At 45.4% G+C, this 27,404-nt stretch overlaps 3 protein-coding genes across 3 annotated transcripts; 1 reads left to right on the top strand and 2 right to left on the bottom strand.

Moving 5' to 3' along the window:
- Positions 1–239: 239 nt before the first annotated feature.
- On the bottom strand, positions 240–11,659 carry ankrd52a (ankyrin repeat domain 52a). The gene is made up of 28 exons (XM_083675289.1): positions 11,491–11,659; positions 11,009–11,092; positions 10,570–10,648; positions 10,299–10,369; positions 9,863–10,063; positions 9,568–9,655; positions 9,200–9,342; positions 8,294–8,506; positions 7,687–7,765; positions 7,406–7,520; positions 7,164–7,246; positions 6,877–6,994; positions 6,501–6,569; positions 6,217–6,357; positions 5,936–5,998; positions 5,649–5,760; positions 5,376–5,447; positions 5,020–5,221; positions 4,765–4,852; positions 4,391–4,508; positions 3,663–3,882; positions 3,470–3,557; positions 3,301–3,384; positions 3,019–3,164; positions 2,696–2,778; positions 2,182–2,264; positions 1,844–1,935; positions 240–1,553 (listed from the first exon to the last, which is right to left on the bottom strand). The coding sequence occupies exons 1-28, from the start codon at positions 11,515–11,517 to the stop codon at positions 1,282–1,284; spliced, it is 3,234 nt and encodes a 1,077-aa protein (XP_083531415.1). The 5' UTR covers positions 11,518–11,659; the 3' UTR covers positions 240–1,281.
- Positions 11,660–12,227: 568 nt separating this feature from the next.
- coq10a (coenzyme Q10A) lies at positions 12,228–16,244 on the top strand. Its single transcript, XM_083675056.1, has 5 exons — positions 12,228–12,743; positions 13,267–13,413; positions 13,574–13,766; positions 13,913–14,014; positions 14,252–16,244. The coding sequence occupies exons 1-5, from the start codon at positions 12,610–12,612 to the stop codon at positions 14,417–14,419; spliced, it is 744 nt and encodes a 247-aa protein (XP_083531182.1). The 5' UTR covers positions 12,228–12,609; the 3' UTR covers positions 14,420–16,244.
- A 1,079-nt stretch (positions 16,245–17,323) lies between these two features.
- Positions 17,324–27,364, bottom strand: cs (citrate synthase). The gene is made up of 11 exons (XM_083674329.1): positions 27,191–27,364; positions 24,405–24,452; positions 24,117–24,224; positions 23,408–23,473; positions 22,698–22,829; positions 21,985–22,173; positions 21,563–21,762; positions 21,118–21,247; positions 20,757–20,858; positions 19,915–20,124; positions 17,324–19,679 (listed from the first exon to the last, which is right to left on the bottom strand). Exons 1-11 carry the CDS (start codon positions 27,239–27,241, stop codon positions 19,506–19,508), a joined length of 1,410 nt encoding a protein of 469 aa, XP_083530455.1. The 5' UTR covers positions 27,242–27,364; the 3' UTR covers positions 17,324–19,505.
- Positions 27,365–27,404: the final 40 nt, after the last annotated feature.

The raw sequence follows: 27,404 nt of genomic DNA, 5'->3' as shown, positions 1-27,404 counted from the left end.
TCTATTCTGCTCAGAATATAAGAGGCTTTGATAAGGTGTAGGCCTAGTTGAGAGAGCATGCTTAAAAAGCCTTCATCTACACCAGGGGAGGCTGGTGGAGGTAGACACCGGACGTGTTTGATACCATTTCTCATTCCATGCATTACAATGAGCCTGTCCTCTATGAGTTCTACCTCCACCAGCCTCCCCTGATCTACACATAAACAAAGACTACTACCCTTCCTCTGAGGGTCCCTCTCCAGTCCACACTACAGAGAACATTACTGGGTGGACATGGGAAACTAAACCCAGCTCACAGTTCAGCAGCTGCAAAATGAATCAACGAGGTATCTCAAGATCTATTGTCTTTCTCTGTACAAGTACAGCACATCTCAAATAAATAATTTGTAGCCATAGTAGTGTTGATCAGTCACTTTGGTCATAATTTATATGCTTAAAAACATTCTAGCTTAATAAACACTTGCGTTTCAGACAAATACTAGCATTGAGAACAAGTTGATGCCAAAATGCCAACCCAACCACAGGGTCTCCTTTGTAAGGAGGCACTCTTACATATTCGTCAACATTTAGCAGCTTTTTTTTTCTTCTTTTTTTTAATGAAATTACCCTTTATGAAATGCTAAACAATATCAGGCCAAAAGTTTAAAGTGTACGACTTCTAATCCTTCTCTAAAAGTGTTGAATAGTTTATACACTAGCATTGCACTCTTGGGCAGAACTTGAGTTTCCTCTATGGTTCCTTCATTAATAAGTACACTATCTTACTACATCCCGTTTGAACATTCTTTTGGGAAGGCTGTGCATTCCTCTACAAGGCCACAACAACGTGTCAAAGTTTTTGTCGATATGATATCAAATATTGGATGATATGGACAGAAACACAAAAGAGACTTGTAAGGGATAAACAGGTCTCCGTGATTTTAGCTTTGTCAGTTATCTACTTATGCTGACAAATGATCTGCCGGGCATGACTTAAAGGGATTCATAATTTAGCATGTCCATGTTGTTAGCGTCCATTTTGGACAAACAGTGATAATCATTCCAGTGACCTTATAGAGAGCTCAGTCTCTGTCTTGTATTGAGCACTACTACAAAGCTGGGAGATGGAGGCGTGGGGCTATAATTGCATATAGGTTTGACTGCACCTCAAGAGAAGACCACACACAGACACACATACATACAGACGTGTGGGTGGGTGGATGCACTCCTGCCCCTCTGGGGTGTGTTAAAGGGAGTCGCCCCCTGGTGGTGGTGGTGGAATGGCTGACTGAGGGGACGGCCTCACTCGGAGAGACAGCCGTCCAGGCCGACGGGGGCGCCGTGGCGGTCTTTGACGTAGCCATGGTGGAGGCCTCCGTTGGGCAGCGGTGTGCAGGCAGCGGTGATGCCGCAGTGCTTCAGCAAGTTGAGAGCGGGGGAGGAGACGACAGAGGGAGAGGAGCAGGGGCAGGAGGAAGGGTCCCGCTGGGAAAAAGGCTTCATGGTGGAGAGGATGAGAGCCAGGCAGTCAGCCACGTCCTTGTTTGGGGCACAGGCCAGGGCTGGGGTATGGCCTGAGAAACAACACACACACACACACAAAATCACACAAGTTTGATGATGAGATTATAAATCCTCTCAAGAGCAATGTTTATCAATAATTTTAGTTTTGCCCAGCACCATCAAGCTCGATTCAACAAACCAATTTAAGCCATTGATCAATTAAATCAGGTGTGTTGGGTTGGGACATACAGTATGTATGTATGTATACCCCTGTGGGTCCTCAACACAAGGGAAAACCATCTTAGAAACTAAGATGGGAGGATTGCCATTTAAAAATCAGGTAGAAAGTTGTCTGTCTCACCCTCCTCATCCACAGCCAGGACTGTAGCTCCTCGACTCAGCAGAGCCTGCACCACTGCAGCCAAGCCGTTACGTGCTGCCAGGTGGAGGGGCCTGGAGCAACGAGAGAGAGAGAGAGAGGGAGAGAGAGAGGGAGAGAGAGATCAATAATCACTTCAATAATCATTCATAATCAACGTCAATAATAATAGACGGCAATAATCATTCTTAGATGTCAATAATCACTCATATGGGCCTCACAACTACTTATGCATAGTCCACTATGTGAACACAACTAACACTAGACGAGATGTTCAGTTTTGCGGGTGAGTTTTACAGTGTTCTACTGTAGATACTCACATTTGCAGTGCACCGTTGGTGGCGTTGATGAGGGTGGGGTTGTGGATCTCCCCCAGAATCAGCAGGGCACACACCTCATGGGCCTGAGGAACACAACAATTTACATTTCAACTTCGTTTGTTTATAAAGTGCTTAATAATCCAAACTTTCTTCACATCGGATGAAATTCACATGTGAAAAAAACCAAAAACATTTTCTATATTACGGATAGGTTACATAGCCTACAATTGACCTGTTTTACAATTGTCATTTCTTTATTTCAAAGGAAAACAACTCAGTCACTGTCTCAAGGTTTTGGTGTCCTGGTGTATTTTGTTCCCTTTCATGACGTCATTAAGCCCATTTCTCTAAATAACACACTCTGGCTGGGTCGTGGAATGATGAATGTAGTCATTTGTTAAATACCCATGTTTTTTTTTTTTTAATATAATGCCTCAAATCTACTAAAGCCTTGCATCCCCCCCCCCCCCCCGTTGGGAACCACTGTAGTAGGTGATAGTTGTTGGTACTGCACCTTGCTGCAGGCCAGGTGGAGGGCAGTGTTCTTGTTCTCATCCAGCAGTGTCAGGTCTGCCTTGGCTCGGTGCAGGAGCATGGCTGGAGGACACAGAGGCGCATGTTATCACAGGACTCTTGGCATTGCAACACGACTGTACCTCCATCGCCCGGTCTCAAACCGAACACATTCATTCCAGCCGAAATGTTCACTCATTCTCAAAAGCTGACAAAGTCATACATACTGGAAGTGTTTTTTGCTGCTGTGTGTATTTACCACAGTATGTTGTCTAATGTTGTTGTAAGTTGAGGAAAAAATGAAGTTGGCCCTCTCAAACGTACCCACGGTCCCACTCTGCCCGTTGTCGGCAGCGACCATCAGAGCGGAGCGTCCGGTGTGGTCCACAGCATTGATCTCGGCTCCGTGGCGAAGCACCAGCTGCAGCCCTGCCACGTCCTCAGCAAACGCAGCAGCGTGGAGCGGGGTCCTACAGGCAAAGGCGAGAGGCAGCCGATATTAATGAGCCTCAAGAGTTACAGCTTTCAAACCGAATGACTACTGTACACAAAACGCTTGACAAGTGAGACAACAATGACCCCCCCCTTCGGTTCCGATAGGCTCACCTTCCTTTTGCATCCCTAGTGTTGATCATGTGGACGCCGGTAGATTCCAGCAGCATCTCTGCGGCGCCACTATGGCCGTTCATTCTGCAAAACGTAAAAAACATCACCACCAACTCATCGCGTCGTCCATGACAAAACAACAGACGCGGCATGTCGTCACAATACTCACAGAGCACAGTGCAATGGGGTGAAACGGTTTCCCTCGTGGGTACCACACGTTTTGTGTTCAAGTAAAACTTCCAAACAGTCTTCATGCCCTGAAAGGAGACAGACGAAGAACAGGGATCAGACAACCGATTTCACGTTTGCCATTCAAGTGTATTCACACACACACACACAGAGTTTGGTGTAACCCTGCTGACCTCTGTAGGCGGCCCAGTGTGACGGTGTGTACTCTTCGTGGTCCAGGAGGGAGTCCAGGGGGTCTGAGTGGGTGGCGGCCTGCAGCAGGCTGCTGAGGATGTCTGTGTAACCTCGGGAGGCGGCGTAGTGCATGGGGGTACGACCCTGGCCGTCCCGACACAGCACTGACGCCTTGTGGTCCAGCAGGGCGGTCACACAGTCCTCACAGCCCATCACCGCCTGCAGGACACAGGGGAGGGAGGTTAAAAAGGGACAAAAGATGCTGTTCTCCCCCCTCTCTCCCCCCCCCCCCCCCCCCCGTCTCTCGCTGTTACAGGACGAAGAGGAGATGTTCTCTCTCTCTCTTCACTGACACCCAACAACAATGACATCATCGATAAACGTTGTAAAACATTGACATGTTTACATTTACCTGTAATAGTGCTTTCATAATGGCACCATGACCTCTGACTTTGAGGTAACAGAATAGAGTTTAACAGTACCACTCTGTAAAAAAAATAACTAAACATGTTGGCAACTCTGATCTTCCCAACGGGGGTGTATTTGTGGCACGCACGCACACAGATCTTAACCAGGTCTTCATCCATCCTATCACATTCCATCCAGTATGTGAAGCAGCCAGCCAGCCAGCTGAACAGAACAGCTGTAAGGACAGCCTATATATAGCTGCTGCTCCACCAGTAGGGTGGTGGTGGTGGTGGTGGTTAGGGTGGTGGTGGTGACTCACCCCTCTGTGCAGCGCTGTGCTGCCTCTCTTGTCCTTGGCATCAGGCCAGGCTCCCTTCTCCAGCAGGAGGTGGACACAGTCGGCGTGGCCGCCCAGCACGGCCAGCATCAACGGGGTCCTGGGCGGGAGAGGGGGAGGGAGAGGGACCGGCACAGATGGTCATTGAGGATAATTGACAGATTTGACGTTGTCTTGTTTTCAATTGTCGTGTGTGTGTGGTGACTCGTGAGCCGGATGCCAAAGATATTTCCCTTTTATAGTTTGTACATGTGACGGACACGAGTGAAGCTTTTTTTAAAATGATTATTATTTTTTTATTGAATGGTTGAGCCAACATTAAAAGACTTCTGAGAGACAGAAAGGAGGCCACTCACTGTCCCTCGATGTCCGCGACGTTGGTGAGGTCCGCCTCCTCTCCGCTGTCGATCATCATGTGCAGGCAATCTGTGTGGCCGTAGGCAGCTGACAACAAATAACAAGACATATTCAACCCCTGAGTTAGGCTTTGGTTTCTAAGTGTTTCATACAAGCTGAAACAGACAGTATTGAAGAAATAGAATAGACAAATCATTTTCAACCCCCCCCCCCCCCCCCCCCCACCCCAAAAAATCTATGTATTTCCAACCTACCTGCGACGTGGATGGGGGTCCACATGTGGCGGTTGTCATTAAGGAGGCAGGAGGCCCCCTGAGCCAGCAGGACCTCCACACAGCGGGCGTAGCCCCTCTGGGCAGCCAGGTAGAGCACGGAGCGGCCTGCTGCATCCTGCACGTCCACGTAGGCCGCTGTCTCCGTGAGAACACGCAGCGCCTGCCAGTGGCCCTTATCAGCCTGAGGAAGGGAGGGAGGGAGGGGAGGGGAGGAGGGGAGAGGAGAGGAGGGGCGTCAGTCACTAAACCACCATGCTGGAGAGGACAACCTTGGCTACATCCAGCCGTACTGAACCAGAGATGAGGTGAGGGCGAGTACAAGCCAGGGCACTTACAGCTAAATGCAACGGACTCACTGGATTACTGCTCTCGATGTCTCCCAATGCGTTGAATGACATTTCCAAGAGCTAAAGGAGAGAGAGAGAGAGAAGTCAGAGACAAGAGGACGATAGGATTTGAATAGAGAACATAACAATAATGTAAACAGAAAAACAGTGGATGGATTCTACCGTCTACCTACTGAATTACGTGGCATCGTCTATCTACACACAGAGCTAAGTGCCAATGTGTGTTTAGCTATGTAAGGCATCGAATGGAAAATAACTCACCAGTTCCAAGTTCTGCTTGTTGCCATGGGAAGCTGCATAGTGAACAGCACTGTAACCCTTAGAGTTGACCAGTGACGGGTCGGCACCATTGTCCAACAGATGCTCCAGGCAACTGTTTACACACACACACACACACACACACACACACACAGTAAAATAGGTAGATAAGATAGAAGGAAGGTAGATATTTAGTGATGAGATTTGTTAACATGCCAGGTTTACACAAAGTGAAAGTAAAAACTGCCAGCAAAACAGAGTGAGTAGTTCCAATTCAGCAATTAACTCACAAATAGGACTCCTTCGCTCCATCCTCCTCACTCTGATGGTTCCCGGAAAAATGTCTGTCCACTCTGAAAGGGTGGAAAACATGCATTAATTCCATCAAAAAATAAATAGCTTTATTTCCAAAACCATGTCTATCTGTGGGTGAATGTACATCCATTTAAGATTGTGTGTGTGTGAGAGAGAGAGACAGAGAGAGGTGTGTGTGTCTCAGGTACTGTGTGTGTGTGTGTGTGTGTCTCAGGTACTGTTCTGTGTGTGTGTGTGTGTGTGTGTGTATTCCTACCTGCTGAAGGCCTGGGAGGCAGCAGAGTAGTGCAGGGGGGCACAGCCCGTCCGGTCAGGCTCGTTGACCTCAGCGCCAGCGCTCACCAGGGTCACAGTGCACTGGTACCTCCCATTAGCAGCCGCGTAGTGCAACGGTGTCCTGACAGAGACAACCAGACACTATCAGACTACTGGCACACACAAAACCCATCCTCACAGTCACACCAGCTAGAGCACAAACACAGCCCAAAGAGAATCCTTCACATATTCACAGTCCGATCATTCAGTGCGGCAAAAACTCACCTTCCCAATTTGTCCCTCTTATTCAGGTCGGTACCGCTACTTAAGAGCAAGTTCAGACATTCAACGTTTCTGTCAAAAGTAAAAGAAGAGAAATGATGATGAACTAAGCACATTTCAATTGATAATACCTTATCAGTATACTATGCATTGATTCAGAGCTTTTCTAGTATATGATTCTATAGTACGTGTGTGTTATTCTACAGTGTCTGATTCTATAGTATAGTGTTTGATGGTGTATGATTCTATAGTGTTTGATAAAGTATCATTCTATAGTGTTTGATAATGTATCATTCTATAGCGTATGATAGTGGAGGATTCTATAGCGTTTGATACTGAATTGAGGATTGTGTGCACTAGTGAATGTTCTGCGTCTCACCCTCCAGAGGCAGCAGCGTGTAGACAGGTCCTTCCAAAGTTGTCTGGGGTGTTTATGTCAAACCCGGCCGATAGAACATGCTCCTTACTCATCGATGAAACAATACTATACAGCTGACCTATTGAGGAATGACACAATCAATCAGGGGTGGTCAATCAATTGCAGATAACATCCAACACATCAGACACGACTGTTTTGAGAGCAAAGGGAGGCCCTACCCAGTATTAGTATAGTGTTCCTAATAAAGTGCTCAGTGAGTGCATGTTATCCACTCTATATTCACCGACCTGAGGAGAGTAACTTGCGACAACAGTCTGAAAACCCGTAGAGCACAGCTAAGTGCAGAGGGAACATCCCGTGGATCCCTTGTCTGGAAAGACACCACAAGACAAACACACAACAACTCATTCAAACACACGCACAGTACTCCACAGAACTGACATGGCGAAGTTTCATTGATTCATTTGGTGAGCCTAGAACTCTAATACGGTTAACCTTAGACGAAGACGCCGATCCAAACAGTCCCTACCTGGCCGTGTCTGCACCGTTGGTCATCAGCGTGCTGATCAGCAGCTCGTGACCGTACTTAGCAGCAACATGGAGGGGGGTATTGCCATATCTATCCACACAGTCAATCTCCCCACCTGAGAGGCGGAGGAGGAGGAGGAGGAGGAGGAGGAGGAGAACAACATGAGAGAATCAGTAGGACAAGAAGACTCCCAGGTCAGAGAGGATGGATAGATATATGGACGGATAGATGGATAGTGCGTAGGCATGGGTATATCAGTCAGAGGGAGTTGGCATGGTTACCGTTTTGGATGAGGATCTGCGAGCGGGTAAACCGTCCGTGGATGGCTGCCATGTGCAGAGGGCTCTTCCCTTCTAAACTCTGGAGAGGAGGAGAGAACAACGCAACTCATCATCCATTCCACAAGGAGATCATGCCTTCTCACCTCCTGTAAAAGTCTTGTTCGATTCCCGCTGGGACCGTATATATTGAAAAATGTATGCACTCACTGCAATGTAAGTCGCTTTGGATGAAAGCGTCAGCTAAATGGCATATATATATATATATATGTAAAACAGTACTTTACTGCAAGGGCATACAACACTATTAAAGCCCATACATCATACCCTGCAGTATGTAAACATAACTGGAGCAATCACGGTCCGGGGGGGGGGGGGGGGGGGGGCAGCACAGCACTGCTGATGTAAATCTTTTTCCTTTATTTTTTTGGGGGAATTCTTTTTTTTTTTTTTTTTTTAATCAAAAACTGACTCAGGTGAGTGATCTATGACGATGAAAACTGTGATCGACCGCCAGGAAGAAAAAGAAACCCAGCAGTGCTGCAACTGAACAGAGACTCTAGAGGGAGACTCCTCTCCTCTACTGCCGCCGGTATTAGCGGGTTCAGACCTGCTGGTTGACGTCGGCTCCGTTGTTGACCAGCAGCTCCAGGCAGAGGGCCCCGTTGGTGGACACGGCCGCCAGGTGCAGCGGGGTGTAGCCGCTCCCGTTGGGCTGGTTCACGTTGGCGCCGCGGTTCACCAGCTCGTTGGCCACCGCCTCCTGCCCCGTGTAGCACGCCACGTGGAGGGCCGTGTTCCCGAAGGCGTTGGGCTCGTCGATCTGAGCCGGGAAAAAATAAAAAACACACCGCCACACACGTCATGAAAAGTGAAGCAGGGTCTGAAAAGAGGAGACATTACTTGTACTATCTGGGACAGTCAGTGAGCTGGCTCACTGGGCTAGCTCTGCATGACTTAGAATGGCCAACCTGAGAGTTTGTTGAACCATTAAAAGATGATTGAAAACACTGGAGAATATTGAGCATCTGAAGGGGGCTTTCACCCCTAGTTCGTTTGGAGCGGTTCTTCCGAAACCCCCTTCGTTCGACTCGTTTAGACACGTGAGAACACTCCATTCTAACTCAAGTGCGCACCAGCCAACAAGACTGTGGACCACCTAAAAAGGTTGGTCTAGGTCCTCTTCCATGTGAACCGTACTGGGACACAGACCGGACCAAACACAGGAACTGTACCAGCCGTGCATGCAATAGCTGCATAATGGTAAAAAAACCCAAAAACGTTTTATCAACGATAAAAATGGAACTTGACTAATGCAGGATTTACTCGTTCTGTCCAATGAACGAATTTACACACGATCACGTGCTTTGATCTATCAATTTTACCGAGCTTGGAAACAAAAAGCAGAACACAATCGGACTCTGATTTGAATCCCCCGCCCCCCCAGATATCTAGGACATTGAGTAACGCGACACCTCAGCACGTAGTGCCTACGTCAGGTGAACTGAGCGCTCACCTCTGCCCCAAGCCTCAGTAGATACTTGACTATTTCAATGTGACCGCTGGCTGCTGCGGCGTGGAGAGGCGTGTAACCCTGCTTGTCCTTGGAGCTCTTGTCTGCACTGCGAGACACCAGCAGCTTCACCACCTCCAGATGCCCTGAGAGAGAGAGAGAGAGAGAGAGAGAGAGAGGCAGTGCAGTGTGAGGAGCGTACAGTGCAGTTCACGTTAAAATTGGATGCAGGGAGAACACTCTATTGTCATCGTCATCATCATCATCATTCGCCATTCACATTTGTTTAGAATTTGGTTTTTCTCTTTTCAATACTCTATGATAGTCACATTGCCCAGAGGGTTTTTTTTCTAGTGCAGAGCCCAGCTCACCCAAGTAGGCTGCCCAGTGGATAGGCTGCCTCTCTTTCTTATCATTGGCACTCAGGTTGGCCCCTTTATTCAGCAGCAACTTCACCATCTGGGGACAGACACAGGGAAAAAAATCACCAAAGAAAAAGAGCTGATTCACCGTGCAAAATAAGCAAGCAACGTCTCAATCAGAATGGTCCTTATTGAGAAACAGTGGAGCTGTGTTGACCATGATTTTCAATGTATCATACACATGCAAACCTGGTGCAAAGTACGTAAGTCAAGACGTAAGAACCATCTCCATCCCCTCGCTTACCTCCTGGTATCCGCTCTGAGCAGCATGGTGCAGGGCAGTTCTGCCGGTGCGATCGGCCATGTCCAGTTTGGTCTGCTGGGGTAGCAGGGTCTCTGCACAGCGCGTGGCCCGATTGGCTGCTGCCACGTGCAGTGGTGTCTGCCAGAACTTGTCTCGTGCATTCGCTTCTGCTCCCCGCCTCAGCAGTAGCCCCACTGCCCTCTGGGAAGGCAAGCAGAATCCACTGGGCTTGAGAAAACATCACAACAACACCCACACCAATACAATTCTACACAGCAGACACAAGTGACTGACTTCAAGTAAAAGATTATGAATATTTAGAAGTCTCAGTGATTGTGCAAATCCCACTAAAGCCGAGAGCTTGGATGAACGATTGATGCTGATAATGATTCAGGGAACATGAGGAATTTTGTGAGACATGATCATCTTTGCTTACTTCATTCCGGGAGGCAGCGGCCCTGTGCAATGGAGTTAACCACAAATGGTCCTTAGCATTTACACTGGCACCTATCAAACAGAGAGTGATACAGTGTTAGGGGGTAATGTAGTGGTACATCATTCAAGCAGCAGACTATTGAACAATTCACTGACATTGCAGAAATAGTGTGAGTACTGTAGGCCAGTCCACCTCTTGATTGCACAAATAGGAGGTTTTGCATTCTTTTATTTTTTCTTAAAGTAGATGTAGTCACTGTTGATCACATTACCTGAATTAATGAGGAGGTCCATTATATGGACATCCCCCATACAGGCAGCAGCATGTAGCGGCGTACGGCGCTCTTGGTCCTGTGGTATAATGGTCACATATTAACCTAACTGTCTATTTAAGCAAAACAATCATTTTTAAGCCTTGATCATCTAATCAAGTTGAAGGATTTTACATTTTCTGCAGTCAACATAGCAAAGTGTTGTAATTTCAATGAGAATACAAATATGTCAAGTGTGCTAGGGACAATGCGTCAGTTTCCCTTGCAATCCTTCTGTCTTTGTGGCAGCAATCGTTCACAAAGATTTTGTATACCTACGACACAGGGTTCCTCCATCTAAGACTTTAGCATGCACCAATGCACTTTCAATAATAGCACAATGCTTTACATTTCTAAATGCAATTTATAGAGAAATATTGTAATAAACACCATAACATACCAGTGCATTGACATCATCTTTATTGTGCAATAGTAATTCAACTTCATCAGCATTCCGATTGAAGATAGCCTGGACCAGTGGAGGCTGGAAACAAAATAAAAAAGACAGTCAGTACCACTTGTCCTGTTTCAGGGCTTCAAATGAGAACTCTGCTGTTTGCAATGTCGAAACCTGTCCTATCTGTCTGTTACAAGGAACAAACAACATCAGAGTGCATAGCATAGTGTAGCATTTTGGCACGCATGCCAAGTTTGACATCGGGCCTTCTCGCCGACGTTTCCAACCCTGACCCTGTTCCCAGCACCAGATATGGTGCGACACAAGGCTTTTAGTGCGCTATGGGGAAACTAAGTCAAACATCTGGAACATTAGCAAGCTAGCTGACAAATGATCAGATAGCTAGCTAGCTAAACGGTACTACAGGCTTTTCACCAGCTTAGATTTGTGATGCTATGCTAACTTCAGCTAGCTAGCTCACGCACCTGGTCTGTAATGCTGTGTACTCCCATCTCCCAAACTCAGCCAGGACGGAGCTCCTTCATTAGGATAAAACGAGGTATATTATTGTCCGATCGTTTACAATTTTCAAACAAAATGCATAGCTATCAATTGCTGGCTAGATAGCTAGCTAGATTAGCTAGGTTGATCGGTGTTGTTGTCGGTCTCCAATGATGTTTGTTGCTGCGACTTTGCTTGTATCCGCCTACAGGCGTGGCGGTGGTGTTTTTTTCTGGCTTGCCTGTGCGTAGTACGAGAACAAAAGTAAACAGTGCCACCGTGTGGTATTTTCAGAAAAAGCAGAAGCAGGAGCTACATAAGAGTTGTTTACACAGTAAAATGGTTTACATGTTTACAGACTATGAGATGACCACAGGACTACAGCTTTATGGCTCGAGTTGCAGGGGTAAAAGCAGAGGAATGCGAAAATAATCTCCATATACCCATTATATTTACACTAGTCGTGATACTACACAAATAAGAGCACGTATATAGCAGTTTTCAATGTGTCTGCAAAAGAGTAAAGGAAAAAAACCTAGGCAGAAGTGACTATATCGTTTATTACAGGGTTATTATCATATCAGATTGTAATAATGTTGTATGGACCCATCGAGTTTTATGAACCTCTGCTCCCATACAGTTGGTGGCAGCAATGCATCCAAAGCAGATTTTCCTACGTACGTGTCAAAGAAATGAAGAAAGAACAGTCTGTCTTGTCCTCAACACCGGTATTTACTGAGCAGAAGGTCGAGATTTCAACTAGGGTCGTCATTGTAATGACAAGACCCGAAAGCTCAATTTATGCATTTCCAGAGACATTAGGACATCGGTCTTGGAATAAGATCGCGACTTCATGAGAGTTTCTGTTATAGAATCGCGGCCTTTTTGGTCGCGTCTATTTTGCTGAGTGAATTCAAACCACCTATCGTTGATAAATGCCGTGCAATAGGACTTGGAAAAGCCATTCACTCTTGTGAACAAGTACGAGAAGGCGAAGAGGGCGCATTCAAGTGGGCAACACCAGCAGCTTCGTTGTCTGTCCTCTCTGCGCCTACCTGGCCAAGGTGGTTTCGACTCGGTCCGCCAACCCACACATTGAATACATGGCAGCCTCAGCAAGTGCCCGGCGAATGCCCATGGGTGTGCGAACATTCAGTGAATTTCTAGAGATTGCGACTCTGGGCTCGGGTCGGTCTTGTCGTAGCGCGGGGTCAAGAGATCGCATAAAACATATCAGGTGAATTTAATTGCAAATCGTTTCCTTAAGATCTGTGTGTTTTCAATGTTCCACATGTGTTTTCACATATTGTTCTAGCCTAGAGGAGACATCATAACCTAACATTTTTAAGTGGAATCTTTCAGATTGGTTCACTGTCATTGTCCTGCTCTATGTCATCATTATTAACATTACTTTCAAAGAGAAGGATCTGGCAGGCTACTGTAACAGGTATTTCTAGTGAGCCCTTTTGGACAGCAATAGCAATTGCATTCCAGCTCTACCAGTTATTAAAACACACGTCCTTCCAGTCCGTGACACAACAAGCCGGTGGGGGGGGGGGGGGGGGGGGGGTGGGGGGTCACATTACTCCATTCATGTGTTAACTCAGAAAATACCAGCTTGCTCTAAACACTGACAACCATTTTTCCCTCTTCTTCTGTGCCAGCCCTGCCAGTATATTCTGGTTGCCCCCCCCTGATTCTGATGGGCAGGAACACTGGAATAGATGTGTATTTGACATGATGTTTCCCTTCACTCTCAGGCACTTGTCATCATGCGGTATACTAATGACAAGGACTCCAAGAGTGCTTTGCCTCCAAGACTTGGACATGACATCACTACCACCGAGCAGAAGCTTCCTCAGCTTCACCAACAAGAAGAAGGAGTACTCCGAGCGTAGGATATTGGGGTAAGGAAGGAAGGATTGATTGATTGATTTTTTTGATTGCTTGATTGAGTGTGCAGGTTAATGACGATGCCTCTAAAACTCATAACAGGAGTGATGAGACAAATGATTTATTGTTATTATTATTATTTATGTTATTGTTTTTACTGCTACGTTGCTTCAGGTACTCTATGCTGGAGATGTATGAGGTGGTGGCTAATGTGGATGACTACAAGCTGTTTGTCCCCTGGTGTAAGAAGTCCCAGACCATCATGAAGAGGGCAGGCCACGCCAAAGCTCAGCTTGAGGTGGGCTTTCCACCCGTAGTGGAGAGATACACATCCATGATCACCAATGTACGACCCCACCTGGTCAAAGTAAGTACCATCCGCTCACTGAGGTTCCCAGTCTTATGAATGGAATATTTATTACACATACAGGTACGTGTCAGTTATTGATCAGTGTTGGTTGTAGTTAGACAGTCATATGAATATGATTTTCTCACTGGGTTGATTTGTATTAGGCGGTGTGCACCGATGGAAAGCTTTTCAACCACCTGGAGACGATATGGCGCTTCAGTCCTGGCATTCCTGGTTATCCTCGCACCTGCACTGTGGATTTTTCGGTGAATATCCTATGTATATGCATAGCTTGCCGCTTATTGTGTCTGGCTTCTCTCATTCTGTCTCTCTCTCTCTCTTCTGACCCTGCTCTCAATTTGTATAGACCTTATCTTAATAGTCTGTGGTATGTGTCACATCGTTGCACTCTCTTGCAGTATTTTCCTGCTGTCCTTGTTGTTACCCTCGTACTACAGTAAGTCTACTCTTGTCTGATACGTTTCCCTCTCCTTTCTCCACAGATCTCGTTTGAGTTCCGCTCCTTGATACACTCCCAGTTAGCCACTGTGTTCTTTGATGAGGTGGTGAAGCAAAACGTGGCCGCCTTCGAGCGCAGAGCCGGCAAGCTCTACGGCCCAGAGACACGGATCCCGAGGGAGTACATGTTCCACGAGATCCACCAGACGTGAGGCCTGCCACCGCGTGAAGCTCCTCCAGCCTTCCCTTACTCCATCCCCTCGGTCACCTGGCGCTGCATGACAACCACCCCCCGCCCCCGCCCCCCGCCCCCCGCCACCTCTGGTCTCCTTCACCACCACCCAGGTGCCTGCCACCAGTGCTTCCATACATTTAGATTATGGACCAATCTCTGATGGGCTTCAGCCCTTTTCATACAACACAAGTGCAGTACGTAGTTCGAAGGTCCATAGCTTAAACTGGATGTCTTGGGAACGGCTGCCATCTACCTCCTCACAAGGGATCTCTTCAGAGCAGGCCCCTTGTATTGCTGCTTGTTCACTGGTCAATAGAAGCTCTGGGAATGCAAATGAAACAAAGAACGTCACCAACATGAATTGGAGTGGATTGATGTTGTTGCTGTGAGTTGACAGGACAAAATGTTCAGACAACAGAGGAAGCAGCCCTAGATGATAGACCCTTCCTGTCGTGAGAGGAGAAACGGTTGTGTGTTTGACCACTTCCTATGAGCAAATCATGGACAATTTAGAGTATGATCAAGGTGTGTTGCTTCAGAGTGCGGTAGTGGTTTAATCCCACATTCTTGTTCAATTATGTCAATTCTTATTCTCATTGGCTGGGGTGGCTGATCATGTTGGAAAATAATATCCTGTATTCCCACCAAATGTGTATTCATCCACTGGTAGTTTCATTTTAGGTTTGAAAGGATCAATGCAATAGTTCATTTTATCTATATTTTAGTTTTACAGTATTGCCAAGAAGTGCTTTTTTTATTTCTTTATAAGTTATTAAGACACATTATATACATTTTTAAAGAATCAATAAGCAAACCACTTTTCTTTCACTTTGGTGTGTGCAGCGAGAATGTCATTCAAGTGCTTTATTGTTTTGCAGAAGATAAAACATTTTAATTTCTACATAGTAGGTTGACTGTTGACTTGAGTGTAAATATGAAGAAAAGGAGCTTTAATTGGATATGCTGTGAAGGTTCTACAAAGGGATTGGAGTGTGTTTATTCCACAACGTTGCCTAATTTGGTTAATGAAAGGAGATATGTTTTGGTAGCTCTTTATGTTACAAATCAGAAATGACCAAGTATTAACATCCAATCTAGGTTCTACATCTTTGCAGGCTTGGTTGTGCCTACTTTCTATTGGGATGAACATTTGAACGATGTATTATTGGTTATTAATGTGTTATAACAGAAAGGACTGTAAAACAAAGTAAAACAAATAAAGATGAAAGGCCTTTACTCTCAGGGGAACATAAGAAGCTGTTGTAAGTGTAGTCCTTTGGATTAGTTTTTCATTAATTAGAGCAACATATTTACTTACTTATAATCCACGGGTGGGTGTTGAGGCCCCTATTTATTAGCAATATATATTGTGTGAGTTTGGCATGCTGATTACAATTATGATGAATGGTTTTGATGTCAATCATGCTTGATTTTAGCTTCATGTGTGTACTTATTTCAACCTCTGCAACTATGTGATCAGGTTGACATCAAACACCATAGTATATGCTCTCATTCATTTTGCAAAATGTAACTTACTCAGTGTTTTTTGAGGATGAAATGAGTTGTTTTAATGTAATATCTGTGGATATGTGGTGGTATTACATGGATTTATAGAGCCAAAGACATATTTTCATCGCTCTTGTAAGAGTGGTTTCTGTACTGTAAGAATAAAATATGATTGTGCAGATGTCCTTTATTCAGAGGCAAATAACCTTGAGCAGGATGTCACCACTTCATAATATCACTGCTTATCATTCTTATTTGCAACCTGATCCTTATGAATAAAGTCTTTGTTGATGTTCGGTTGAAACCAACTCATTATATAAAAAACATACCTGTCTGAAATTCCCCTGTTCGAACTTCACTTTCGAGCAAAAATGTTTTCAAATAAGTATATTGAGTAAACAAGTTGATAGCTGTTATCATGATTACAAGAGCATCATGTAAAAGAGGCCACCTCACCTTTGAGATATGCTCAAGATCAATATCATGGGCAACTGAAGTTAAAATGCAGGGCTACTTGCTGAGGTACTGCCTTTGGTCTACAAGGAGAACTTAGTTAAGTCTCCTGTGGAACGTCCAGCAATGAAGTGTGTTAATGGAAAGTGGGTGGGTGTGTGTGTGCGTGTAGGGGCGGTCACTATGTGCCAACTATGTGACGTGTAGGGTGGGAGGTGTGTGTCCCTTTCAAAGGGCAGCAGAAGCACAAGAAACCAGAGCAGAGGGATGGTATCTGGGGCAGTTATTAATAAGAACAGAGAAGAGGTGGGTACTTCTAGCTAATTTATCATGTGAATCTCCCTTTATTACATATGTTCCCCATACGGTACATCACCACGTCCATATAATAACGCAGAGAGTAAGTCACAAACATGTTGGTTAATAGTCCCATCTAATCAGGACTTTGGCAATTTGACAACTTGAGTTCATGCCCTTGTCAGGGTCCCACTGCTTAGTCACTCCGCTGTCCAGCCCTGTGTACTGAAACAGACAACGTGGCCTGGTGTATTGACTAAAAAGTGACCACAGTGTGGGTTCATGTAACAGTGAATGTGGGAGCGTTGCAGTGTGTAACATTACCCCTCTGTCTGGTCACATGATTGCAGTTCTCCAAACAGCCAGAGACAGTGAAGTAGCGCAGAGAGGGGCCACTGGGCAAACTTGTCTTGTGTATTACATGTAGAAGAGTATGTTCATTCCTTCATTTCAACACGTAGATATGCCAGATTGCATCATGTAGTGTATATGCAAGACAGAGACAGAATGAGCTGCCAAGAACAGATATCCAGTGACTTTTCCATCTTGCCCTTGTTACTGAAATAACCTTGTGGTGTGAAACAAAGTTTGAAATTGCCAAGAGAACAATGATACGACGCAACAGTTGTGAATAAAAACATTTATTGGTTTTACATTTTTGTTATGTTTTCCCATTTTTGCACCTCTTCCACATGACCCGGCCACCCCCATTCTCCAACAATTTCTCCTTTAAATCCAACTTCAATTTGTTTGTTCAGATCTTACATATACATCCTTTATGCTCCTTTATGATAAAAAATAACCAGATATTCCACAAGAAAAAACATGTAGAGGACAAGAAGTATAAACACACAAACAAACGTGACACAGCCAGAGAAGAGCCAAAAAGCAAGGCATAGAAATTTGAAGGGATTGAAGTGAGAGAAGGCTGATGAACATTGAAATGAATCTTCAGTTGTTCAAGCAAGGGTTGGAATCCAATTGATGCTACACAAAATGGAGTGTTCATATAAACTTAGAAAGCAGACAGGCAAAGCTTCTATGGACCTCCGACCAACATCAGCCCCTACGACCTGAGAGCAAGCTTGAAACATTCAAAGCAAACACCTGCTGAACAGTAGAAGAAGCCCATACATGTGAGCAGTAGTATTATATACAAGACAGCAGGAATACATGTACTTCCTTACACAAACAGCTTTGAAATGTCAAACACATAAACTTTGTTCTATGGTGATCATTGAGGTTGGAAGTTACACAGATGTATAACTTCGCAATATTGTTGATTAAAGCTCATCCATTCAAGCTATACATATATATACCTATATACACAAAGTATAAATAAAACCACAAATTATGTACCCGCAAAAGGATTATATATCTTTATACATTACACTATTCAACACCCAAAACCTCTACAAAAAGGAGTCTAAATCAAACAGGGATTTCCTAATGCTAAGAATTAGGGGATCCAAACTAGCAAGAGCATATTTTGGAGTAGTAGTAGATCACTGAAAGCTCTCTTTTTAGGGAATAAGTAACATACACTACACACCAAAATCAGACAGTACCCTGACAAATAAAAATACCCTCTGCCTTGCTTACTTCTGTTCAAGCTTGCTCTCAGAAATATAGGCCACACCCTTCACCCAATTATTCAAATACACTGTACATGTCTATGCAATTATCAGGCCTGCAGTTGTTTTAGGCTGCAATCCAAAGCACTTCTCTATAATATTACCATGAACAACAGAACATTCTAAAAGTAAGAAAAAGTAGGACAGACAAAATAGAATTTGACAAATACAGGTTATTTCTGATCACAGGAGAGGAAAGGTTAAGAAAGACAATTCATTGAAGTTGGAGGGTCAAGTGAGACAAAATGATTTAAAGGGGCAGTACCCTTTTTACTGATTTGCATCCTTGCTTGGATAAATTGAACAGCTTCGATAGAAGTTTGATAATTGTATAGGGGAGGACCTTTTCTTTTACTGGAGTGTTGTTACTGGGAGTGAAACCTATGGGTACTAGAGTAAAGACCAGTGGAAATTGCATAGAACAATTTGGTGTGAGTTTCAGGCGAAAAATAGATGTTTCTCTGCTTGCTTCGGCAAAACCTCCCAGACACAGCTTCAGCAAACACAAGCAGCAACATTTGACTCAAATTAAAAGCTACTTGCCTATTTAGTATGATTGCTTCCTTTGTTGGGGATACAGAATGATTATGACAGATGAAAATAACATAGGGGCAGTGCTCAATAGTACTCAGATTTGATCGCTATTGATGACAATTTGGCGTTGATCTTTGAAATATAAATTTCCCACATAATTCCCTTCATGTCTTTGATCTGTTGGTTTAGCCCAGTGCACATGGGGGAGGTTTTAGACATGCTTCCAGACCAGTCACTTAGAGTTCACACTTCAGGTTCACACTTCAGGTGGCATGAGTCAGAGGGACAGAGGTAGGTGGGAGCTCTGTACTGAGGTTGAGTGATTCAAACAGGGCAGCTCAGACAAGAAAATGAGTTTCAGTGGAAATACAGCTAAATGTGTGTGTGTTTAGTCCTCTCTCTTCATCTTCAGAATGTGGAGGCATGTTGGGGGGGAAACATATCTACCGTTATACAACACATACTAACACTAATAATGTAAATATCAGATAAAGGCCCTTTTTTCATTGATTTTAAAAGAGTACTGTCTCTTTGAATCCCTTTCCTTCAGGGTGGGGGGGCGGGGGGGGTGGGGGGGGTCAGCTTTTATGTGATATCTCCTCCCTTTTCCTCTACCCCCTCCTCTCTTCGTTCCCCTCTTCAGCCCGACTTGGCTGCTCCCACCAGGGTCATGAGTCCATCAGTGCTCATGGACTTGGGGCGCTCCAGAGGGAAGCCCAGGGCTCTGCTCCACACTAGCTGGGCCAGGACTCCCAGCGCCCGGGACACGCCGAACAGTACAGTGTAGTAGTTCATCTCTGTCATTCCATAATACTACACGGGGGAGCAGGGGGGGGGGGGGGGGGGTAGAGGGATGAGCAAGTCATGGAGAGGCGGATGCTCACTGCAGACATTAACAATGATATTGTGACATTTATGTCGTAATTGAAATATTGCTGACAAACGATGATGTCGACAGTCAAAACATGACAAAAGGAGAGAAACAAGGCAAACATGGACTGGTATTATAGAGCGATAAGTGTACTGATATTCTGGAGGACCGACATACCTGCAGCAGCACTCCACTGTGTGCATCCACGTTGGGCCAGGGGTTCTTGGCCTTGCCTTGTTCCAGCAGCACGTTAGGCACGATCTTGTAGAGCTGGGCCACCAGCTTGAACATGGGGTCATTGGGCAGGTGCGTGAGGGCAAACTCACGCTGGCACTGGTACCGTGGGTCAGTCTTCCTCAGGACGGCGTGGCCGTACCCTGGCACCACCTAGAGAAAGATCAGCTGCATCAATGCGGAGCTAACCTTGTCTCGTCAACCAATGTGGAGCTAACCTCAGGCTATTGAGCACGGTGCATATAACCCTGGAATGACAACGACTCAAACCTGGCCTTCTTGGAAGTCAACTTACAGAGTAACGTTTTTGGCGTTATTTGATTTGAGCTAATCGATACAACTGCAATTTTTTTACTGAACTTTCTATTGGGTAAGTTTGACACTTTGGTCAACCAGGCCTTCTGAGCATACTGGGCGGAAGTGTCTGGATTAGAGATTACTGCTGAGCTGGGACAAAAGACTGCAGTACTGTGGCTCTGCAGGACCAGGACTGCTTTATAGAGACTAAGGTGTAATCTGAGTGTGAGGGGGGGGGGGGGTGCCACATGGCTTCATCAGGCTGGTAAATCACTGAGCAGGTTCCAGCCAGTTCCACTGCATTGCAGTCGCCTGCCAGATCTCACTACGCTTGGATAAGTATTTACCATGCAGCTGCCAGCATCATATAACATGGTAATCGATGACATGGCACGCAATTATTGGTTGATGCATGCCGACAGACTGCAGTGTAGTCAGGAACACTAAGACCTCTTGGCTAGTGGTGAGGTGGGGCTATGTGCTCGTACCCTGCCAGACTTGAGCGTGTTCCAGATGTAATCCCTCATCTTCTCGTCGGACACCTCCCCTCCCATCTCCTTCTGCAAGGCGGTCAGCCACACCAGCACCTCCTACAGGACACAGAGGGGAACGCATCAGCAACATATCGATATCAACTACCAGAAATAAGAACGATCTACTAACAGCAGATTCAAATCGAAATACTCCAACTCTGTACCTTTTCACGTTCAAATGGTAATTAAAAAAGGCAAAGAGGAAGCAGTTTTTTTAATTTTTTTTAACCATGCCTCAAAGACAGTAGACACGAGCGGATCAGTCATAGGGACCTCAGTTCTAGAAGGCAGAGGAAAAGGACAGGTTTGTACGGACCTGGTTGGCCAGCCCGTGCAGAGGTCCGGCCAGTCCGTTCATGGCTGCACTGAAGGACAGGTACGGGTCGGACAGGGCGCTGCCTACCAGGTGACTGGTGTGGGCGCTGACGTTACCTCCCTCATGGTCACTGCAAGTGGCAGCACGAGAGGGTTAGTCACACTTCCACACATATCCACAATAAAAGGACATTTAAGAATAAATCAAAGACAAAAACATCCTTTATACAGATTAATATTGACATACAGGCCTATTAAAAACAGAATTTCAATGACTCAACCAGTACAGCATATGACCACTAGAGGTCAGGGAATAGCCATCTATTTGGATTTCACACTCCACAGTGATCCCAGGATTTACTGGAGGTAGGGAACGGCCAGGTGGAGCTCTTGCTCAAAAAGCCAAAATGGCTGCTAAAATGAACCTTTTCAAATAGTCATCCCACCTGTGAATGGTGAGGTAGAGCCTCATGAGTTCAGTGAACTGGCTGTCACTGTAGCCCAGCATGTTGGAGAAGTTATGGGACCAGTCCAGGTTAGAGTCGATGGCACCAATGCTGCTACCCTCGCGATACAGGTTACGGTAAATCTTAGCAGCTACACACGGCAACTTGGCAATCAAGTCCATGGAGTCCTCATAGATGAACTGAAATAAAGCCAAGCAGGTACTTTTAACAATGGTCAGATTAGCACAGAGGAGATTCACTCCATATATATATCACTGTCTTTTACTACAGAACACAGAATGAATCACATTGCACGTATGGCTCCATCTGACAAAACAGGTATGGACTCGGCATTCATGCATTTACCCTTTGTTTCCGACTACGCACTGAAGTCATGCTGGGATCCGTCTGTTGTGACTCACCTCCCAGTACTTGCTCTTGTTGACGCCCTCGGAGTAGGCCCGGGCGAAGCTGCTCTCGCTGTTCAGAGCCGTCACGGCGGCGCTGAACTGGGACATGGGGTGCAGGTTTGTGGGGAAGTTGTCCAGCATCGTGACGACGTGAGAGGGGAGAGCTGCCCGTTTGGCCCATTCTTTGGACAGCCAGCTCACCTAGCAGAGGGGGGGGGGGGCCAGGTTGCGTGACTTGAGAAATACTTTGTTCAATATCATCTCTAATCTCACTGGCTTTATGAGTGTCATCACCAGTAGATCAGCGATGTAAGCTGTGTGGAGAAATTCAAATGTGAGAAAGCGAACTTGAACACGCGTTCTAGGTCGCTGGGTTGCTCTCCAACTCGAGAGAGAGAGCGGTGTGTGTGCAGTGGGTGGGAGCGCATGACTTCCCTCCAGCTGAGTCATACGCTATCCACTTAGTGGAAAAATATGAGGGTAAAATTAGAAACCACATCTGGGGAACGCTGTCACACAGCGCTGCGTCAAACAGCATCGGGTGGTTTTCCTGCCAAATACTCCACTTCATTACAAGCGGATAACTACAACAACGCAACACATCATTTGTCTACAGACACGCAAACACATCATTTGTCCACTTATTGGATTAACAACAGCAGGCCAAATTTCTCCTTTCAGTTTTCATTACGGGCCGACCCTCTCCGTCTGTAGCCCCTTCTTACCTGTTCCTCTGTGGGCACCTGTCCCGTGATCAGCAGCCAGAACAGGCCCTCAGGCAGCGGCTCCTGACCTCCTGGAGCCTTGGGCAACAGCTGCTGACACTCGGGAATGCTGTAGCCCCGGAAACGGATGCCCTGGGAACCAAGAGAGGTCATATGATAGGTTAGGGTTGCGACTGTGGAGGGTGAATCAATGAGCATTGTCTCAAATGGCAGGGTGACCAGAGCCTATAGCCTATATACATCTCCTGGTCCTCTGTGGCTCAGTTGGTAGAGCATGGCGCTAACAACGCTTAGGTTGTGGGTTTGATTCCCACTGGGACCACATATACTGAAATGCATGCACTCACTACAATGTAAGTCGCTTTGGATAAAAACATCAGCTAAATGGCATATATATATATATACACACACACACATCTATGGATGTGAGTGCAGGGAACAAAGAGAGAGCAAACAGTCACTGTGAGTGCAGCTTTATCAACAGAAATATACTAATTATCGATCATTCTATGCTTTTTTTGGGTGGCCTAACTGCCACCAACTGGAGTCCCTGGAACACCCAACAGTGTCATTGACATATACTACCACCTTATGTAATTCACTTAAGAGGAGCCAATCGAGGTAAGTGCTTATATGGCTTATCTGCAAGGGTCAGGGTGCTCAACACAAATCATTCTGTTGGGGAGCAGTGTGTTGTTAAGAGTACATACCTCATCAGGATCAAGCACCGAGGTCTCGTACACCAGCCCCTTCATGCCTCTCATGCCACCATAGACCTGCGAGTGGACACACACACACACACACACACACACACACACACACACACACACACACACACACTTTACATTCTATCTACAAAACTCAATACAGACTAATTTGCTCCTTGTTCAGCCCAGCATGGTTTTACAGCCTGTGAAACAGTAACAACCTGGCCTTATATCAAATGTGTTTAAATGATCCGTGGCAATTTAAAAATGGAAGAGGTCATGTTAATGATAAACATCAGAGGAAGTCACAGTTAGAGCAGACGTGTGGGTGTGTGTGTGTGTGTGTGTGTGTGGCGTCATCCTTTGGTCGCTGGTGTGTGAGGCAAGACCTTGAGTGACTCAGCTGAAACAGAGCTTTACTGGCAGCATGGAAATGTCGTCACATAACCTCTAGTCTGCTATTTGGAATATGAATGCACAGCAATCCCAAACCCCCTGTCAGTGAGGCTGGTATAACAGAGTCAGAACTGGATGGATGAGAGAATGAGAAACCATCTCCTGGTTGATTCATCAAGGTCATTCACGACACACAAACAGTGAACATTTTCCCATGGTATATCTTTGCTGTGAGCTTTTTAAATAACAAAAGCCTTTCCTAATAACAATCTCTAGGAGGTAAAACAGGGAGGGGCTCAATTGAAAGGTGACTCACCATATCAACAGTGATCTGTCCGATGTTGGTTTTGCCATACTGCTGTTTGAAGCTCTTAATCCTGGTCTGTTCTTTGGGGATGAGGTCTGACAAAACATCCTTTAGATTCTGCAATAACACACAAAATTGCGCATTGAAAGCTCACAATTCTTTGAAAATGTACAAATATATACTACAATGTAGTATAGACTAGAACATTGGGGGAAATGACCCCATTTGTGGGGGGGCAATAGACAAGGGTCTATTGCCCCCCTCCCCACGGTTGAAGTGGCCTGAGAGAGTACTTACTGTTGATGCACTGGCGTGTCTGGCAGCCACTAGGACGCAGGTGGCATTCTGAGAAAAGAAAAATGCAAGCTTTTAAAAACACAGGTTGAAGTTTGTAATGCCTACAGTATAAAGGAAACCATGATATTGTTTGCATAGCTTCGGGTTAGTGCATCAGTGTTCTGAGCTAATTGTACAATGGAATCCCATCTTGCTTGCAGCACCTCAATTACAAAGTTATCCAACCACAGAGGCTCATGACACCAATGTATCTCAATATAGCCAAGCCGTCACAGAGAGAGACACTGCTCGGGCGCATCAGGGAAATCTGCCTGGCAGAACAATTAGGCTACTTGGTCCTGCAATCTAATCTGCAATGCCATACGCAAGGCTTGCCCCAGACTGCTAAAGCCAGCATATTTTACCATTGAAAAGTACAATGCCACTATGTTCAATCAGAGTGCAATGAAGAGCAGCTGTTTCAGTAAGGAGAGAAAGAGCTCACAGAGGATACAAACTCATCCTCATACAGGAGGAGGCCTATGAAGTTATCGCAAACATATTGCCATTTAGCAACAATTCACAATTTCAATGAGTCATGATGGATCCCAGATTCCCAGCTGTATTTTTTTCTCTAGTTATCGACACCAGGTAATAGTGGAGTAACAAGACCGACAAAATCGAGCCTCCCCATTCCAACATCATGAAGGCTAACATCAATAATATGTGGGGCCAAAACTGAAAATACTGTTTAATATTGAGGAAAATAGAAAATTCCAGACCGTAAAGTGTCAAACAAAACAACAAATAGTGCAACCCTTTAACAGACCGTGGACTGTCTGCGACTTGGAGATTGAGTGGGATTAGAGAGGGCATTGGCTAGAGTAAATAAAGTTGACCTGTGTTACGAAAGTGCACAAGTGGCCGCCAAGTCTGCAGGTCATTGAAGCTGGACTCTCCTCTCAGACCGCGTCAATGGGAGAGGTAGGAGCCAGAGGGGTCAAAGGGACATCTGGCCATATTCACAATGGGTGTAGCCTAACTCCACTTCTGGTGTGGGCAGAGTCAGTAACTGGCTCACTGCAAATGGCAAGTGTATGAGCAATTCACACAGCTATTCTACATGGTCTACCTTGGCTGGGGGTGCTTATGTAATAGGCTAGGTCTGGGCCAAGCCCATTACTAGCTTCCACCTGCCAGAGGGTTAGAGTTCGTAACTCCACCTCACTAAGAACAAATAGCAGGCTTACACCTGAAAGACTAGAAAGAGAAACCACATTGATATTTTACGATAAAGTAGGCTACCTGGTTCATATGAGGTGCCAAGTTGCGTCAGTTCCTCTTAAGGAGCAGTGCTGTAACTGGATAATTGACTAAGAGTCATTATTGATTTGGTACTAAACTGTGGCTTTATGAAAAGCCTATGCTACATTAACATTAAAACAGCAATTAATTATAAATATAAAATATCTATGAGAGGTAAGTGTGTCTGGGAAAGACAAGTCCTTAAGAAAGCCTTCTAGTTTAGCCTACATTCCAATAAGTGGTCGCCTGTGAGTGAAACAAACAGGTTGGTTTTCTGAAAGGAAGCACAGCCATCAATGACATGTGTTGAGTCATGACAAGCCATTTGTTGCTCCAGGCGGTGATAAGAGTCAAAACAGTGGATGAATACTACATTAGGGCCTATACAGTATCTGAAACATCTACCCATTAAATCAGAATGTTAGAAACTTGGCAAATATAACAGATTCATCTGAATATTTGTTCAGATCCAGTTCCTAATGAAGTGGCCTATTCTGCTAATCCCCTCAGGCATGTTAGGCATGTCAAATTGCAAAAACTCCACTATACTGACTCCTAACCACGAGACTTAACTGAGGGAATGACTTTACCACTGTACAAAGCTCAGAAAAGGCATTATCACTGAGGCATTATCTCTGAAGGTGAACCACTTCAGATTTCTCAAGGAAAGATGTGTAAAGCACTCTCTAGGCAGAAAGGTCACTCAAGTAGGACAGCTGTTACAATCTAGACAGTGGGACAAAGGTAGCCCTGTCTGTCAATGACATGTGACTTGGCCAAGGAGGTAACCATCCATCTGTAAGTCCACAACCAAAATACATTAAGACAGAATGGTGTGGTGACTGATCAGAGGTTAACACTCATTTGTTGGGGAAGGTAGTTGATCTGGAGCCATAAGCTAGACTTGCGTATTGTACTTTCAGTTTTAACCTGAAGAATCAAGTGTGACGCTGACGAATCACCACTTTGGGAAGACATGACCCAAATCTATGTTTTAAGTGTCATTTTTGACACATGATGACTGTTTGCATGACCAGCAGTAGTAGTTTCCTACCTACCATTTCCACATGGTGAAAACTGGAACGTTACTTTGGACAGCAGGGTAAAAGGTAACACATGCAAACGACCAATCACTGATGGTTGCCAAAAACATGTTGACACTGAAGGTCAAACCAAACCGAATAAGAGGTACAGAAGCATAATTAACTAGCTAGCTAGCTGTCATTAGCCGGCTTGAGCTGGCTTGTAGCTAACATTAGCTAGCAAAATCCATAACCATGCAAACATTGACAAGCGTCATGCAAACATTGACAGAATAGCTATTTACCAGTCCCTAGAATTTGACAGTGTGACATATGCCAGAAACACTTTTTTGAGTGTTGGAAAGTCAAAGCAAGCTTTAGATGTGAAGTCTCCTATTCTGCTTTGGCTAAAGCTAAGTAACGACGCTCACACTTTTGGTTTGGACAGTTCTGACAGCTAGGATTCTTCACTAGACTTACCTTTGAATTAAAGAGTTTCGGCGCTAGCCGGCTGATCGTCAGAAAGGACATGGTATCTGTGGGAAAGTATGGTTTCCTCTATGGATTTAACTGCTAGAAAGCCACTGCCAGTGCACCGCAGAGCTGGTTGAAGGTGCCCCTCCAAATAGCAGAAAACTGAAGGTTGAAGAGGGATTCGGGCCCGCAAGTAGGAGTGTCGTTGATTGGAGAGTCG

Source organism: Argentina silus (genome assembly GCF_951799395.1).
Source record: "Argentina silus genome assembly, chromosome: 8".
NCBI classification, from domain to species: Eukaryota; Metazoa; Chordata; class Actinopteri; order Argentiniformes; family Argentinidae; genus Argentina; species Argentina silus.
Note: the sequence above shows the minus strand (reverse complement) of the source record. Positions and strands in the feature narration are given on the sequence as shown.